Here is an 18,923-nt window from a genome sequence, read left to right as displayed (position 1 = left end):
TGGCTTCTTTTTGCTCAAGGCTAGCACTCTGCCACTTTAGCCACAGCGCCACTTCTGGCCGTTTTCTGTATATGTGGTGCTGGGGAATCGAACCCAGGGCCTCATGTATACGAAGCAAGCTCTCTTGCCACTAGGCCATATCCCCAGCCCCTCATTATGTTATTTTCATGATTACCATAACTCATGCTTATCAAGGTCCATTTGTGTTCTATCACATATCAGTATTTCTTTCTCCTTTCATTTCCAAATCGTATTCTGTTTTTATACCTTCGTCAGACAGACATTTGCTTTATTTCCATTATTAAGCAACTAGGACTAAGGCTGTCATGACCATCTCTGTACTGAACTTTGTACAGACATATAATTTTCTTTCTCTGAATTGCTGGACTGTGTAGAACTCTGTTTTTGAAGATGCACTGTGATTTTTCATTTCCATTACCAATATATATAGATTTCATGTTAACCACATTGGAGCCATAACTTATTTTTCTCATTTATTGTGGACATGAACATGTATGTGATATGTCACATAACTGATGTTTGAGTAGCATTTTTTTCTGATTGGTTTATTTTCTATTTGTGTATTATCTTTGGATAGCTACCTCGTCAAATTGATCACTTCCTTTTTATTTGGATTGAATCATCCCAATACCTTGGGGATTGCCTAAATCTGTGAATGCCCATATCCCTTATGAAAATGGTGTAATATGAGCACTAAATGTGCATAACATGTTCATATCTTCCTGTGTGTTTTAAGTAATCTCTAGCTTATATGCTACACCTAAAACAATATAAATGCTCTCTAAGTAGTTATTGTGCTGTATTATTTTTGGATTAATGATAAGGAAATTAGTATTTCTTTGTTCAGACAGCTGCAGTATTTTTCTAAGATTTTGAACTTGTAGTTGATTGGATCCGTGGATGTGAAAGGATGACTGCATTTTCCTATTATTCAGTTGTAAGTGTCTACATTAGCAAGATTCAAGTCAGATCTATGATTTTCAAGTATCTTGTTTCATTTAAGGATTACCTATTTATTTTTAGTAAAACATTTTGAAACTTGTTTTGGTGGTGGTGTTGGTTGTAGGGCTTGAACTCAGGGCCTATGTGCTGTCCTTGAGCTTTTTTTTACTGGATGCTAGTGCTCTACCACTTTGAGCCACTCTTGTTTTGAGTGGTTAAATAGATATTTAAGAGTCTCTGGGGCTGGGGATATAGCCTAGTGGCAAGAGTGCCTGCCTCGGATACACGAGGCCCTAGGTTCGATTCCCCAGCACCACATATGCAGAAAACTGCCAGAAGCGGCGCTGTGGCTCAAGTGGCAGAGTGCTAGCCTTGAGCGGGAAGAAGCCAGGGACAGTGCTCAGGCCCTGAGTCCAAGGCCCAGGACTGGCCAAAAAAAAAAAAAAAAAAAAAAAAGAGTCTCAGAGGCATGTTTCTGCCTGGGCTGGCCTCCAACTCCAATCCTCAGATCTCAGCCTCCTGAGTAACTAGCATGACAGGCATAAGCCCCCAGCATACAACTATTTGAAACATTTTTGACAAAAGGCTTTCACTTGATGAATTCTAACTTATCTATTTATAATTGCTGTATATTTGGTATCATACCTAAGAACATTTTAATTCAAAACCTAAAAGTTCATTCATATAAAACTAAAATATTTATAGTATTAGCTCTCACATAAACCATGATCTTTTTCTATCTAGTTCATTCTTGTTTACAGCATAAGGAAAGCGTCAACTTCATTTTTCTGCACGTGGATATACAGTTGTCTTAACATCATTTGTTGAAAATATTATCCTTTCCCCTGCTAAATTTTCTTGGCATTCATGTCAGAAACTGCTACATATTTTTACAAATGAAATTTTATTCTGCTGTTACATAATATTGTCAGTGGCTTGTTGAATAACTAAATAGTTGTAACAGATACCATATGTCCTAAAAGCCTAAAATATTTACTTTAAAGCAAGAAGAAAAAATCATATTACATTATCCATTAACTTTTCTGTGACCATTTACATGTTAGAGGTTTATGATGAGAAGAGCCAAAGAAATCAATCCTTTTTGAAATTTCCAAGAACACCAGCTTTTCTAACCATCTTCCAACTCCAAATGGTATATATCATAAACATGACCAGTCCAGAGGGACTTGCCAATGGCATCTGTCTATTTGGGACATTCTAAAATTTGGAAAGGTTCTCATTACAGTGAAGGCTAATATTTTCATCCAAATAATATTACTTCAAATGAGGCTGTCTTCTATTTCAGTCAATTGGGGGAGGTGCTAAAATGGTAAAGACAGCTTTGCTTAAATCTAATACAGCAGCACTAGTACAGCACTGCTGTATACCAGCGGGCACATGCTCTTTGAAGTGAAGGCAGAAATGCTAGACAGTTCTATCATTGTGCAGAGTTAACAAGGTATGCTATGCGAACCAGGATAGCATCACCAATAAATAGTATAATCCATGACCATTGTAAATGTAGTCTGCCAGTCACAGAACATCATTGGGCAATATGTCACTATGCTTAGTTAAAATTCTTGTACATCTTTGCAAAATATTCCTAAAATACACATTGTGGCAATGGAACAATTGCAGGACAGAATCTTTCTCTGCTGACATGTAAAACTGAAAACCAGAAGAATGAAAGCTCACATCGCCATTTCCCATTTACTTACTTCCAAGGCTAATGCATACAGTGGTAAGATTTATTCTCTTCTTCATACTCAGGGTGTGATGGAATTAGCAAAGCAGGTGAAGAGTTTGCCAGTGGTGAATTACAACCTCCTCAAGTATATTTGCAGGTAAGGACTTTCTTGAAGACAAGACTCAGCAAGCCATGACTGTATTGTATTTGACAACAATTTATGCCTAACAATGAATCAACTCATTGAACCATTCTGAGTTTGGGTAGTCTCTGCAAAACTCAGAGGTTTGACAGGGTGATCTCAAAGGTGTCTTTGAGCACTAAATTGCTTGACTTTGTTATTTGACACTTTTGAAATCTACCTTGCCTCCACATATTAAAGATACATTGCTTTGAATTCCCATCAAAGTCATTTGCACCTTGTCAGTAGGATTTATTGTTGAGAAAAGAAACACGTGTTTCTGTAGGGTACTTCTACTGTTGACTGCCTTGTGTCTCTATGCCCTGTGTCTTTCCCTTTCTGAATTTCAGGGTCCTAATAGACAAGATGCTAGTGAAAACCTAGTTCACAAAGCTGGGTATCTGAGAAACAGACATTGTGAATTTCATTGTTAATGTCATTGCATAAGAATTTTACAATTTTCCACTCTATTTTTTTCTAGTGATTATTATGTTTAAAGAAAATTAACCCTTATGCTTCACAATTTGGAAAATCAAGGAATAGTTTCATTAATGAAGATACTTGTGTAAGAATTTCTCTCTAAGATTTTGGAACCAATTCGAGTTACAGTAGTGAGGAGAAAAAGATTACAGTCCCTTAAAAGAAATAAAAAATAAAAAACAATCTTGTTTGTGAAGGATACGGAAAGATTTTAATATCCACAAAAAATACTTCTCTTGAAATATTGATTTTAATGTTGTTATTTCAAATAGGAAGTGATGATTTGAATTTGTCCCTTTAGTTTTTGCATTTGGCCAAACTTGAAAATAGGCACCTTTGTAAAGTCACAGTTCTATAGATAAGAATACAGAGTCTACCTGAGTTCAAATCCCAGCTCTGCCACTTACTAAATCTACACCTTTGTGCATCCTGATAAAGCATGTCTCTCCTTGATGAAGTGATGGTAATACTAGTATCAACATCATGACCATATTTTGAGAATTCAATAAAGTTAGCACCATGATTGCATCATAAGAGTGCTATGTTAACATATTATTTTTATTATTTGCTATTTTATCGCATCAGTAAGCCATGAAGTAATAGGAGTTTTATAAAAAGGAAGAGAAGATGGTTTTTCCTACTGTCTGGATTTCATGTCTTTTACTTTTTAGCACCTCATAAATTGAAACAATTTGTGCTTGCAAATTTTCCTATCAGGAGGGCTGATATTTTCATTTCTACAACTCTTGATCTGTGTTTTAATAGACTATAAATTTGAGTCTCATAAATTCCTCCACAAAGAGGGTGAATCCTGCTCTTTACAATAGTTTAGAGCCAGACACCATGGCTCATGCCTTTAATCCAGTTACTTAGCTGAGATTGGGAGGAGAGTGGGTTGAAGCCAGACAAGGCAAAAAGTTCACAAGATGCCATCACAACATGGCAATCTGTGTGGACTAGCCTGTCTCTGTAAGCCCAACCAATGCTGGAGCAAAAATAGAAGGAATTAGTCTAGTCCAACCTGAGTCACAAATGTGTAACTCAAAAATAAACACAGCAAAAAGGCTGGAGATATGGCTCAAGTGCTTAACAAGTGGAAGGCCCCTAGTACCATCAAAAAACTAAATACATTTTTTTTTTTTTTTTTGGCTAGTCCTGGGGCTTGGACTCAGGGCCTGAGCACTGTCCCTGGCTTCTTTTTGATCAAGGCTGGCACTCTGCCACTTGAGCCACAGCGCCACTTCTGGCCGTTTTCTGTATATGTGGTGCTGGGGAATTGAACCCAGGGCCTCATGTATATGAGGCAAGCACTCTTGCCACTAGGCCATATCCCCAGCCCCCTAAATACATTTTTGAAAACCATATTTCACCAGATAATCTTTTATATGGTTCACTAACATAGCATTAATACAATCATAATACTTTGTTGAAGGATTCAGAAACTGTGAATCAGCTTTCTTTTACTGTAACAAAATAGCTGTGAAAATCATCATGAAGAGTGGAAAGGCTCATTTGGATGAGTTTCATAATTAAATGGCGCTGTCACTTTGGGTCTGTGGTGAGGTCATACATCATGGCGGCATCACCTGGCAAAACCATTCACATGGTGGCTGTCAGGAAAGATCTCAGCCCAGATCCTTCAAGGACACCTCTCCACTGAATGAATAAACAAATCCTCCCACAGGGCCCCACCTCTTGAAGATTCTCTCACATTCTAATAGCTACGCAAAACTTTTAATACATAAATCTTGGGGGCAAGTGTATCCTAAGGCATGGCCACATAAATGATAATGTTACTATCTAGGGCATTGTAGCATTATTCAAATTAACATGTTTCTTTAATGACAGAGGAAGCCAGGCCAGACCAGAACAGATATCTGATATGGTCCTTAAAACCTGAACCTTCATAATTTAAAACATAATTACTTTGCATTTAAAACCATGATTTTTAGGTTCCCAAATGGCTTTATATGGAATGTTATTCAGTTTGTAGATTTCTGCTGAGAAGTTGACTCTCACTGTGTCCCACTCATATTGTTACAACCAATAGGTTCTTGGATGAAGTACAGTCCTATTCGGGCATTAACAAAATGAGTGCACAGAACTTGGCAACTGTCTTTGGTCCTAATATCTTACGCCCCAAGGTGGAAGACCCACTGACCATCATGGAGGGTAAGTGAGTGATGATTTTTCTCCCTCATCCACCCAGGAAACAACTGTCTCTTAGCTGGCTGACTCTATTCTCATCTGAGAAAAAAAGTGAATCCAGGGATTTTTTCCAGTTGCTGATTTCACTTATTCTCTAAATCTTACCTTTTGAGAATTTATCATTTTCTTTCAAGTTAGTAAACATAAAGTCATAAGCTAATTCCCCAATATCTCTAGAAGAACAAATGGAATGTCTTTGCATGTTTTTAATGCTTATATAGTTTTTGCTTTGAGGCTGTTTCTTTTTTCTAATTAAGACATCAGTAATTTCCTAGATTCTATGTATAGACACATCTGGTGGCGATGGCAGAATTTAATCTTTAACATATCTTTTTTTTTTTTTTTTGGCCAGTCCTGGGCCTTGGACTCAGGGCTGAGCACTGTCCCTGGCTTCTTCCCGCTCAAGGCTAGCACTCTGCCACTTGAGCCACAGCGCCGCTTCTGGCCGTTTTCTGTATATGTGGTGCTGGGGAATCGAACCTAGGGCCTCGTGTATCCGAGGCAGGCACTCTTGCCACTAGGCTATATCCCCAGCCCTTTAACATATCTTTTAAAATATTACATCACTCAGTATCCATTAAGCACCTTACTCCTTGTTCTATCATGAGCCTGGAAATGCAAAACATTAAATAAAACGTGTTGCCTTTAAGAAACTTAGAGTTGGGAGAGACTGATGAAAAAGATGATGTTGATCAAGATGCATTATACTCATAAATTGACATATTGAATTGAAGTCCCTTTGTACCAGTAAGACCAAGGTAGACTGAAACTAAACTTCTAACCTAATTGGAATCTTTAATATATAAGGATTTAATTGTAACATAGTACTGAAAATAATATGTACATGATGCGTCAAAGGCTATGACAGCAAAAATAGGAAGGTCTTTCTCCTAGAAGTCATGGAAAGATTCCCAGATGAAAGTACATTGACCAATTTTTTGTTTAAATGGTAGCTGTCTTCTCATTGTGTCCTCATATGACAGGAGCAAGGGGGATCACAGAAGCACCCTTCAGAAGGGCCCTGCTCTCATAGTGAAAATTCCATCTTCATGACCTAATCTTCTCCCTAGCTCTAAATACCACTGCATTCACGATCATGCTCATTCAAAAAAGGAATTTGAGAGAAGCATAAACATATAGTCTTTAACAATAAGAACAACCACCGTGTCTGAGTAAGACGTTTGGCCAGTGGTATCAGAGCATATGAAGAAGACACGTGGAAAAATATCAGAAAGATCTCACATTATACTTAAAGTCTTATTAACCATTCTACATGTAAGGACAGTTAATCAGTATTATCTAGAGAGTGTTATAGTAGGTTTTCTTTTAGAAATATAACACTGGCAAATCTGTGGAATAGCTGTGGGAAACCAAGTAGAAATCAGATTGATTTGTTTTCAGTTCTGAGATTAGATTTGATATAGATAGATAGATAGATAGATAGATAGATAGATAGATAGATATAGATATACATATAGATATACATATATATGTATATATATATATTCACACTCCCTAATCATTTAGCCCTATCTGATGTATAAAGCTTTATAATCCAAGTGAATTATTCTGAAGACTAAAATAACTTGCCACACAGTGGTAATTTGCCACACCACACTAGTTTGATTTAGAGTAAATTTAATCTGTGTAAATCTTTGAAAGCCTGCATGTGTTTTCATTGTAATTTCAACAAGTTTAAGTAAAAATTTTATAGGATGGTAAATAAAACTGAAGTATTTATGAAGTCATAGTACTTTCTTCTTTTTTCTCATTTTGGTAGATGTTTAAAAGGAATTAACTCCTCATTCTTGGATTCTTCTTTACTGATTACAGTCGATTGGTATGAATTCTACTGTAAAACATGGAAATTTTGCTTTAGTAGTTATTTAATTATCTTATTTTTAACTTGCTCTTTATAAAGTTATAATTATTTCAAAAATGTTTGATAATTTCAACTTTATTAAGTTGAAACTTTTTGTTCAAAATATTCTTACAATCAAAAGAAGAATGAGGGGCTGGGGATATGGCCTAGTGGCAAGAGTGCTTGCCTCGTATACATGAGGCCCTGGGTTTGATTCCCCAGCACCACATATACAGAAAATGGCCAGAAGTGGCGCTGTGGCTCAAGTGGCAGAGTGCTAGCCTTGAGCAAGAAGAAGCCAGGGACAGTGCTCAGGCCCTGAGTCCAAGCCCCAGGACTGGCCAAAAAAGAAAAAAAAAAAGAAGAATGAACCACAAAGGTGGAAAATGTATGTGCAAGATGCATGTTTGTTTATAGAACTTCTTTCAAGTATATGTAACATGAGGTCATCAGACCAATGAATAAGTGAATAAGGTTTTTTAAGTATACACATCATTTGAGATAGACAATTGCAAGTAACACATGGAGAATTGCTCATAATTTATACTGAAAACACCACTTTTACCTGGTAGAAAAAGAAAATGTTGACGCCATTTAAAAATAACTAAACAAATTTTTATGAAATATAGCCTGATAATGATTTCTAGCAGAACAGTATTTAAATATTTACCTGAGAGGAAGAAAACATGTTCAATCAAGATTTATAATCAAACGTTCAAATCAGACTGAGGGCAATGGTTCACACCTATAGTATTAGTTACACAGGAGGCAGAGATTGGGAAGATTGAGGTTCAAGGCCAGACCAAGGGGAAATAAATGTTTGTTATGCTCCATTTCAACCAATAAAAAGCTGTGCAAAAGTGGGCATGTGTTATCCCAGCTACTTGGGGTAACATGGTCCAGGCAAAAAGTGAGATCCTATTCAAATAACAGTGAAAGTAACACAGTCTAGAGATGTTGCTTTGTGTCACAACTAACACATAAATAAAAATTTTGGCACATCTGTACATTGAAATGCTGTGTAAAAGAATGAAAAAGGTCAATTGCAGATATATACAACAATATGGATAAATACCCAAAGTATCAGGATATATGAAAAGTGCCTAGGCACAAAAGACTACATACCTCACCACGTAATTGTATTTATATGAACTTCTAGAAAAGGCAAACTGAAGTCAAAAAAATCACATTAGTGTTTTCCGTGGGGAGGAAGTTGAGATAAGTTACCTACAAAGGGACAATGATATCTTTATTTGGTGTCTTTCCAAACTAGATATACTTGCCAAAACTTATTAGATGTCTTCATTTTATATTCATAAAATGTGGTCCATTTATTATTAGTTATAATGCATAGAACATTGTCTCTATATAATAGCATGTAGTTACCTTTGAAAGTAAATAAAGTTCTTAGCAAATGCTCAAAAAGAACAGTGCCTATGGTATTTTAATTCAACCTGTATAACATGATATGAGCAAGGAGGGATTTCTGGATTGCATAGCCCAGCTGGGCCCCAGAATCTGCTTAGCCCTTGCATAATGGGCTGGTGATTATGGTTTTGCTGACCTCATTACTTGAGTATAATGGTCCCCATTAGCAGTCTAAAAGAAAAAATGACAGAGAGAATGGAGGAAAAGGCGATAGTGCACATTGTGGTACACACACATCATTATTAGTACCAACCTAGTCTGTCCTTAATGGCCATGTAATCCCTCTGCAGAGGACTGTTGCCATTTGTCACCCCAGAGACTAGATAAAAGCGAGGTTCCCCAACACACAGGAGAGTTTTAAATCTGTTGGGCCTTGGCACTCGCTCCATAATTGTGGCAGATACACTTTGTCAGGCTGTTCACAAACTCATCAAGAAGACTTTGGAAATGTCGCTGTTCAGTTACTTAAATACCTCACAGAGTTAATAGCTATGATGGAAAGCAGCTATGCTTAAGTGTTAACTTTTCAGGATAGATGGGAAGAAAGTCCATTTTTCCTAAATACTGGGCAGAGTCATATATAAATGGAAGCTTCAGATCCTTGGAAGAGGCTGTTAGATGAGTAAAGACTGCCTTTCATTGAGACCTTTTTAACAGCTCTACAATCTTTTCCTCAGACTCATTGTATTGAAAACAAACTGAAAAATTCAGAGGTTGCTGAAAGATGGATCTATAATGTAATTAATTTCATTCAGTCTTTTTTCTCTCTGAATATGATAATTGGTGATTGAGTAGTTTTTTTTTTATTTAATTCCCATTTGGAATGGCTTCAAGTCCACTTACTGGTGGTACAGTTGAAAACAATAAAAGCTAGAATCTAGAAGGAGAATGCATCGTTTGTAATAAAATTGCTGAATATTGAACTTTACCTTGGTTACTTAACCATTTATGACAACAAACAGACAGTTTAACCTTTCTGAACTTCAATTTTCTCATCTAAAAACATGTTATACCCTATCTGAGAAACATTTAAGAAACTTAATTTGGAAATACACATGGGCAGTACTCAATTCTACCACAGTATCCTTCAAAGTAACGCACAGGAATTACCTGGTAATTCTGTGAAATTGAAAATTCTGACCTGAAGGTATGAAGACAGGTGCTGAAATTGTGCTGCTCCCAGGTGATGCTAGTGTTTCTGGATTATTATTGACATTACTAATGCCAAAGCTGGGCAGAAACACAAAATCTCTTGACCCACTTACTGCCTACTGAATTGGAATTTGCCTTTTAACAAGCTCTCTGGTAAGTTGTATGGTCATCTTAATTTGAGCGACATTGGTCCAGCAGCAGCTCTGGCACACTGAAAATACCCAACACAGAAAGCTCATGTAAGATAAGGATGACTTCCATATATTTCCTCTTCACTATTTGAATTTGAACTCTCCTACTGAATGTTTATGTGATATTGAGGAATTGAACCAGGGCTTCATGCATGCTAGGCAAGCACTCTACCACTAAGCCACATTCCTGGACCCTAACTTTTTTTTCATAGCAATTATTGTACTTTCAACTCAAGACCAAATATTTGGTTCTTATTTATGCTTTCTACTTTTCATTTATAATTCTTATTTGGAGAGACATTATTCTAATTTTCTTTTGTTCTTCCTAAGTTTGGTTTCCCTTAGTTATATTACATTAAATAGTGATACATTAAATAGTGGAACATTAAATAGCATTAAGAAGCCTTTATCCATTCAATACCATGTCTAGAGTACCTTAGAGCTAGTTCTTTTTTCCATTTCCCTATGTGTAAGCCATACTTTATCCTTGGTAAGTATCCTAATGTTTTGATGAAAATTGAGCTTTTTAATAATATGTAGGATCCCTTCATATCAAGTTCTTCTATAATTGGGGTCCACTATTGTCCCTATGCATTGCTGTTTTATGTCTAATTCTGTAAAGTCTACATTTTCAGTTATGTATGGCCATTGACATCTCTGCCTAGTTTGCTTACTTGATAGCTGATGATGAAATGGAATTTTTCTTAAATTCTTAGGGTCAATAAGTTTCTCTGAATCTGCCATAGGGTTCTATGTGCATGTTAAGCCAAATCAAAATTCAGGTGGCATTTTGTAACTTTTTATTAACCTCTAAAGTCAGCCAGAGTTGAAAATGTTGGAATTTTTCAATTATTTCCTGAGCATACATACCTGCCAAGCATGCATAAGGCCTTCTGAACATTATTTCAATCCCCCTATGATAATCCCTGTCTTAAGATTTTCTTTTTAATCTTTTTGCTTCACTTGATTGTCTCACTCTGATCCATTGCTCAAGCAGCTGAGATACTCAAAAAAATGTCTTTTGCTGTTTTTCCCAATGCCCATTGAAAAAATATTTGTTTACTCGTGATATGTTCATAATAAGACCAAATAAAGACTTTCCTGTTAGCAAGGATTTCTAAGGAACAGGTGAAATAATGACCATTCTCTGGGAATGGGGCTCTGAAAAGGTTCTAGTCCTGCTCTGCCTATTGTGGTGCCAGTCAGCCTGCTAGTTTCACTGCGTCTGAGGCCTGTTGCTTTTCAAGCTACAAAGATTGAGAGGGAAAGGTGGATATATGGCAATTTTAAACACCACAAAGTAAATGGCTCTTAGTGAGAATCAGCCTATTTTCTTGGACAAATGTTCTCTAGATTGCTTCAATCACTTCAGTTTATTTCCAGAACTCTGAAAGTTTTGATTCTGATTTGATTCTAAAAGTTTCTATTCTAGATTTTTGGAGATCCTTATTTGATACTAGTTCAGTCCATGCACTTAAAAATGTCTCAAGGCTTTAGAATGGCAAAAAGAACTTTATTATGCTTAACTACAAAGACATATCATGCATCTACTATGATTACATAAAGTCCTGTTTGAAGATACAATGTAGTATAGTGGTGCTTTGAGGCAATTGTTGGAGGAGAGATCAAGAAAGTTTTCCCATAATCAAATGTTGAACTCACAAGAAAGGTTGTATAATGATTAAAAGCCCAGTCTTTAAAACTAGATCAGTCTGAATTTAAGCCCAACATCCAGTTCTTAATAACTTGATGGCCTTGGCCAAGTAACATAGCCTGCAAGGTATGTTAATAATAACAATATTTGTTCACATATCCTTTTAAACATCCACCTAAAACTACACAAATAAAATTCTTGGAACAATTCATGGCCTAAAGTCAATGAGCAAGAAAATTTAGCTACTACTAATACATTTATTAAGAATATAGTTTGGCAATCCTCATAATAATGGCAAATTTCTCCTAAATTCGAAAAATGAAATAATCAAAACCATCTCACTCACACTGCTTTATTTCCTTTGTAATTTCAGGTACTGTGGTGGTCCAGCAATTGATGTCAATGATGATTAGTAAACACGATCGCCTCTTCCCTAAAGATACAGAGCTTCAAAGCAGGCCCCAGGATGGAATAAGTAACAATAACGACATTCAAAGGAAAGCCACCGTGAATCAGATGCAGAACAAGGAGAACAATAACACCAAGGAGAGCCCGGGTAGGCAGTGCTCTTGGGACAAGTCTGAGTCTCCACAGAGAGGTAGCATGGATGAAGGATCCCCCACAGCCTTGTCAGGCAGCAAAACCAACAGTCCAAGGAACAGCGTCCACAAGCTCGATGTCTCCAGGAGCCCCCCTCTCATGGTGAAGAAGAACCCTGCCTTCAATAAGGGGAGTGGAATCGTCACCAATGGCTCTTTCAGCAGCAGTAATGCAGAAGGTCTGGAGAAGGCGCAAACCACCCCAAATGGGAGCTTACAGGCCAGAAGGACCTCTTCGCTGAAAGGATCTGGCACCAAAATGGGCACCCACAGCGTCCAGAATGGAACGGTGCGCATGGGTATTTTGAACACTGAAGCACTTGGAACCCCTGCGAATGGCCGCACCATGAGCTGGCTGCCCAATGGCTATGTCACCTTACGGGACAATAAGCAGAAGGAGCAAGGTGGGGAGTCGGGCCAGCACCACAGGCTCTCCACGTACGACAACGTCCACCAGCAATTCTCCATGATGAACCTGGATGACAAACAGAGTGTGGACAGCGCCACCTGGTCCACATCTTCCTGCGAAATCTCCCTCCCCGAGAACTCCAACTCCTGTCGCTCCTCCACCACCACCTGCCCAGAGCAAGACTTTTATGGGGGGAATTTCGAAGATCCTGTGCTGGATGGACCTTCCCATGATGACATTTCTCACCCTGGGGACTACGAAAACAAAAGCGACCATAGGAGTGTGGGAGGTCGAAGTAGTCGTGCCACCAGCAGCAGTGACAACAGTGAGACATTTGTGGCTAACAACACCAGCAACCACAGTGCATTGCACAGTTTAGTTTCTAGCCTGAAACAGGAAATGACCAAACAGAAGATAGAGTATGAGTCCAGGATAAAGAGGTGAGGAAAATCTTGGGAGCCTCACTGCCAGAGAACAGGCAGCAGCCTCCTACAATGGGATGGAATCTCATAAGGGGTTAAACATGCCTCGTCCAAGGTCAGAGAGACCTGAGCAGAAGTCCTCAGTTGACTATTTGTGAGCTATGAGACTTTGGGGCTTAAAGCTAACATAATGTCTGTGAGCCTTGGTTCTTGCCAAGGGGAAGAGGGGGACTTAATTCAGTACAAGTTGTACTTACCTTAAAAGTATATAGAATGTCATTGGACCTTGTCCTTGTCCCGGGATAGGTGCTCAAGAATGTTATTATCACCAGGTACATGTGATCCTAACTACTCTGGAGGCTGGGATTTGAGGATCCTGGTTTGTAGCTAGCCTAGACAGAAAAGTCCGTGAGGCTCTTATCTCCAGTTAACCATCAAAAAGCCCAAAGTAGAGCTGTAGCTCAAGTGGTAGAACATCAACCTTGAGATAAAAAGCTAAGCAGGTGCACAAAAACCTTAGTTCAAACCCCAGTGATGACACACGTGTGCGCGTGCACATACACACACACATACACACATTATCATCAATTACTATTCAATACAGTAAGCTGAAAGGAAAGGAACTGTGAGGAGATAAACAGAAAATAAGGAGTCTACTAATTTTCAACAGCAAAAAAAAGGGAAATGGGTAAAAATATAAGGTTAAAAAAGTAAACACATTTTATTTTAAACTATTTTTCTTTCAGTCACTAAATTCTGACAGTGTGTCTTCTCCCAGGCTGTTTCAAGCCTCAAGGACTCATATAAGCTCACAGAGGAGAGACAGGCTTAAGGTGACGTTGGGTCTTATGGGGCAGTTTTCTAATTCTGTTTTAGTTTAGAGTTTTTCTAATTTTTTAAAGTTTTTTTTTTATTTTTAGAGGTGATATACAGTGGGGTTAGCTTCACATACAACAGTTATTAAGTACATTTCCTTTCATATAATGTCATCTGTTCCCTCATTCCCTCCCATTCCCTCCCTCCCATCTCCACCCACGAATTGCATAGTTCACTGTCATCAATGACTAGTGCAGCCAGGTATTCCACCCACTGTTGTGCTTTTTCTCCATTTTCCTCTGATTCTATACCCTTCCACCACCCTGCCACAGTGGTGCATGTGAACATGCTGTACATAGGTGAAGAATACATCCATCAAAAAAGAAAAAGAAATTAAGAAAAAAGTCCTTTGTTCCCATGTCTTTGGAGTATGTTTCAGAACGAATATTATTATTTATACATATGAAGAGGTGCTTGAATATTGCACATTTGTGGTTCTCTCCTAAGGCTCTCCTCTTTTGGTCTCACTAATTGTGGCTGTCTAGAATTCTGTATAATTTGGCATATCCTACTTCATTTTAAGTTTAACATCCACACATCAGGGAGAACATGCACTGTTTGTCTCTCTGATCTTGGCTTACCTCACTTAATATTATTTGTTCTAGTTCTATCTATTTCCCTGCAAATGGCATTATTTTATCCTTTCTAATGGTTGTATAAAGTTCCATTGTGTATAGGTATTACAGTTTTTGCTTCTCCTCGTCTGTTGTGGTGCTTCTGGGTTGTTTCTGTATCTTGGCTATTGTGAATAGTACAGCAATGAACTTAGATGTACAGGTGGCTCATGATGTGCAGGGTAGAGGCCCAGGAGTAGTATGGCTGGGTCATTGGGAAGGTCTGTGTTTACTTTTATGAGAAACCTCCACACTGCTTTCCAGAGTGTTTGCATGTTTACCTTCCCACCAGCAGCGCAGTAGGGTTCCTTTTTCCCCCACATCCCTGCCCGCATTTGTGGTTGTTGGAATTCAAAATGTTGGCCCATTTAATTGGGGTAAGATGGTATCTTGGGGTTGTTTTGACTTGCATCTCCTTTATGACCAGGGATGATCAACATTTCCTCCTGTGTTTGCCATTCTTACCTCTTCTTCTGAGAAGTCTCTCCTTAGCTCCCTTGCCCATTTTTAGTAGTTGGTATATTAAGTTTGAGAGTGGGAGGGTCCTTGTATATATAAGATATTAGGCCTTTGTCTAGTGTACTGCTGATAAAAATCTTTTCCCAATTGGTTGGCTGTCTTTCTAGTTTACTGAGTCCTTAACTGTACAGAACCTTTTTATTTTAATTTAATCCCATCTGTCAAGTCTCTCTCCTATCTGTTGTGCCCTAAGATTCTATTCAGGAATTTCCTGACTGTACTTATAAGTTCTAATGTTTCCCTCTTCTCACTTGCAGTGGTTTCAGAGTTTCAGGTCTGATGTTGAGGTCTTTGATGCACTTTGAATTGAAGTTAGCGCGTGGTGACAAGCCAGAATCCACTTTTAGTTTTCTGCATTTGGCTGCCCAGTTTTCCCAATACCAATTGTTGAAGAGGCTATGATTTTTCCACTGTATGTCTTGAGCTCCTTTGTTGAATATTAGATGACTGTATTTAGTTTTATTTCTGGGTATTCTAATATGTTCCATTGATGTTCAGGTCTATTTTTGTGCCAATACCAAGCTGTTCATTATTGTTGTTGTTGTTGTTGTTGTTGTTGTTGTTGTTCTGTAGTAGAATTCGAAGACTGTATTGCTTTTTTTGTAGAATTACTTTGTCTAGTCTAGGTCTTTTGTTATTCCATGTGAATTTTGGGATTGCTTTCTCTATTTCAGTAAAGAATGTCATTGGGATTTTGATGGGAATTACATTGAATTTGTATATCATTTTTGGCAGTATGGTCATTCTCACAATATTAATCCTACCAATCCATGAACATGGAAGGTCTTTCCATTTCCTGATTTTCTCTTTAATTTCTTTCTTTAGATTTTTATAGTTTTCAATATGAAGATTGTTTATATCTTTGGTTAGGTTAATTCCCAGGTATTTGTTAAGACTATTGCAAATGGGGCTGTTTTCATGATTTCTCGTTCTCTTTGTGCACTGTTGGCATACAGAAAGACTGCTGATTTTTGTAGGTTAGTTTCGTATCCTGATACTTTGCTGAAGTGGTTGATTAGCTCTAAGAGCTTGGGCGTGGAGTTAGATATACAATCATGTCATTTGTGAATAGGGATACTTTAATTTCTTCTTTTCCTATGTGGATGCTTTTAAGGTTCTTTTCTTTTTTTTTAATTTTTATTGTCAAACTGATGTACAGAGAGGTTACAGTTTCATATGTTAAGCATTGGATACATTTCTTGTACTGTTTGTTACCTCCTCCCTCATTCCCCCCTCCTAATGTCCTTTTCTTGCCTTATTGATCTGGCAAAGAATTCCAGAACTATATTGAAGATTAACAACTTCAACTTGTATTTCTCTTGCTGATGTAAGCGGCCACTGTTGGTACTTTTATATAAGGTGAGACTCTATTATCTGTTTCAAGAAATTCCATTCTCAGAAGTGAACTAAAACTAACAATGACATTGTTTCTTTCAACATTTTTCCTTTGATGAAAAGCAAGTGGGATTGTCATCCTTTTCTTAAACTTTATCATATATTTTCCCCTCATCATTTGGTTAAACTAATTTAAACCCTGGAGGCTTTCCAGGCTCTGAAATTCATTCATTTCATTCCCTATTGATAACTAAACACAAGAAGTATCTTAGAACCTTTTACCTAAAATACCAGAAAGTTGTACTCACAAATAGTAAGTTCATACTACAAAAGAACACCCTTGTGGTTATTAGACTGTGCTTCACTGCTTTGAAACAGTTCATTCTAGCTTCTTAAGCATTGAAGACATTAGAAGGGTATTTGTCTCCCTCTAGGATTTCAAGTAAAAAAAAATCATTTTATCTCTTATCCACTCCTATCTTTTTCAGCTTAGAACAGCGAAATTTGACTTTGGAAACAGAAATGATGAGCCTCCATGATGAACTAGATCAAGAAAGGAAAAAGTTCACAATGATAGAAATCAAAATGCGAAATGCCGAGCGAGCAAAAGAAGATGCTGAGAAAAGGAATGACATGCTCCAGAAGGAAATGGAGCAGTTTTTTTCCACATTTGGAGAGCTGACGGTGGAACCTAGGAGAACCGAGAGAGGAAACACGATATGGATCCAGTGAGCCTGCTTTCTCTGCCATCCCTGACAGCTCTAGAAAAGACTGGAGATTTCAATGGTCACCCACATGGTACCAGGTGGCTGGTCACCTGGCTGTTCAGAGTGCTAACTGGTCAAGGAGTATCATTTATAGACATTAACTATCCATACCTGCAGTGTGTACCAAAGTTATATCATCCTTCATAATGCTACTGTCAAGTGTTACAACTGGATATGTGTATATAGAGTAGTTTTGAAAAAGTGAACTAAAAATAAGAAGCATATCTCAAGAATTATTTTATTGCAAGTCTTGTATTTAAATGTTAAATCAATATGTGTTGCAATTCAGCTTGCTTTCAAGCTTCACCTTTGCACTTAACATAAGCTATTTTTGGCATTGTGTTATCATCTGCTTATTTTATAGATCAATATTTTTTATTTCCCTTTTTTTCTGAGGAAATGAAGATAAGGAAAAAATATAAAGATATATATAAAGATATATAAAAAATGAGCTATTAAAATCAAAAGAATACTTTGTGGATGTGCTGTTTGTGCCAATAGACCTTACCATGACCAAAAAAGGAAACATAAAATGTTTTACAAAGTATAGCACAATCACCGGTATCTGTAAGTTACTTATAGTCTTTAGGCTCTTTCTTGGGCACTTCTCAGTTTTACTTTGTGAGAGGATTTGATACAGGAATGTTGAAGCTGCATGAAAAAAGTTTCCTTCTCAAGCCTATGTCCAGATGAGTTATTTCTTAGGCAGGATGCACCATATGAAGGTGAAAGTGATAAAGGGGATTGAACCATCCATGCCTTGAATTTCTCTGTTCTTGTGAATGACTCTCTGTTTTGACCATTACTAGAAGACTTCTTTCCACTGTTCATAACTTTGGAAAAAAATACCAGCTAACCATGCTCCATATTGCCACCTTTTTTCTCACTGAGACTGCTCCGCTCCACCCCAACACTGGCACTTTACATGCCATCAGTGCAATGATAGCATTGTGCCCCTCTAGTGAATCCACTCTAGTATGTTGCATGATGTGACAACTTTGTCTCACCCATGCCGTTGTCTTGGATTTCCTCTGCAGCACAGCTGGCAAAGCCAGATGCAGAAAGATGATAGAAGGGGACCAAGAAGCATAGGAGAAAAGCTTTGAATAAGCAGCCCAATTTACTTCTAATTTTGACACTCTCATGTCCTCTATTGCAAAGATACACAGAATTGAAAACATGAATATGTGAAGATTTTTGACAAATATATGAATATTACTACCATTAGCCTACTAGAAAACCTGGGGCTCTCTAGACTATTGTTTGGGTAAAGCTAATTTTCACATTCTAATAAGGCAGTGATTTTGAGAAGCCAGGCCAGAAATTCTGACACTAGAGCAAAGTCACAGACAGAATCAGAAATAAAGACTATTTGTGTTTGTGGGTCTGTGCTTTTGGAGATGGCATGTCTGTATGTGTTTACTTATTTTCAAGGCAAGTGGTCTTTAGGGCACTCACTGAATGCTGCCATACTTTTGATTTTCTCTCCCTGCTGAGCAACTTTATGTGGTCCTTTGCTTTCTAGTAGCAATAATTGTTTATTTACCTTTCTTTCCAGTTATATAATCAGATACTGG

The 18,923-nt window shown here is 37.6% G+C and overlaps 1 protein-coding gene across 5 annotated transcripts in view; it reads left to right on the top strand.

Moving 5' to 3' along the window:
- Nucleotides 1-17,571, top strand: part of Arhgap24 (Rho GTPase activating protein 24) — a 339,907-nt gene extending 322,336 nt beyond the window's left edge. For all 5 annotated transcript variants that reach the window (XM_048364348.1, XM_048364352.1, XM_048364349.1 and 2 more), the window contains 4 exons: nucleotides 2,734-2,807; nucleotides 5,362-5,483; nucleotides 12,179-13,253; nucleotides 17,068-17,571. In XM_048364348.1, coding sequence (XP_048220305.1) covers nucleotides 2,734-2,807; nucleotides 5,362-5,483; nucleotides 12,179-13,253; nucleotides 17,068-17,311 — 1,515 coding nt within the window. In that variant the 3' untranslated portion in view covers nucleotides 17,312-17,571. The remainder of the gene's footprint in view (nucleotides 1-2,733; nucleotides 2,808-5,361; nucleotides 5,484-12,178; nucleotides 13,254-17,067) is intronic.
- The last annotated feature ends 1,352 nt before the right edge of the window (nucleotides 17,572-18,923 follow it).

Source organism: Perognathus longimembris, chromosome 16 (assembly GCF_023159225.1).
Source record: "Perognathus longimembris pacificus isolate PPM17 chromosome 16, ASM2315922v1, whole genome shotgun sequence".
NCBI lineage: Eukaryota > Metazoa > Chordata > Mammalia > Rodentia > Heteromyidae > Perognathus > Perognathus longimembris.
The sequence above is the reverse complement of the archived record's forward strand: the minus strand, read 5'-3'. Positions and strand labels throughout refer to the sequence as shown.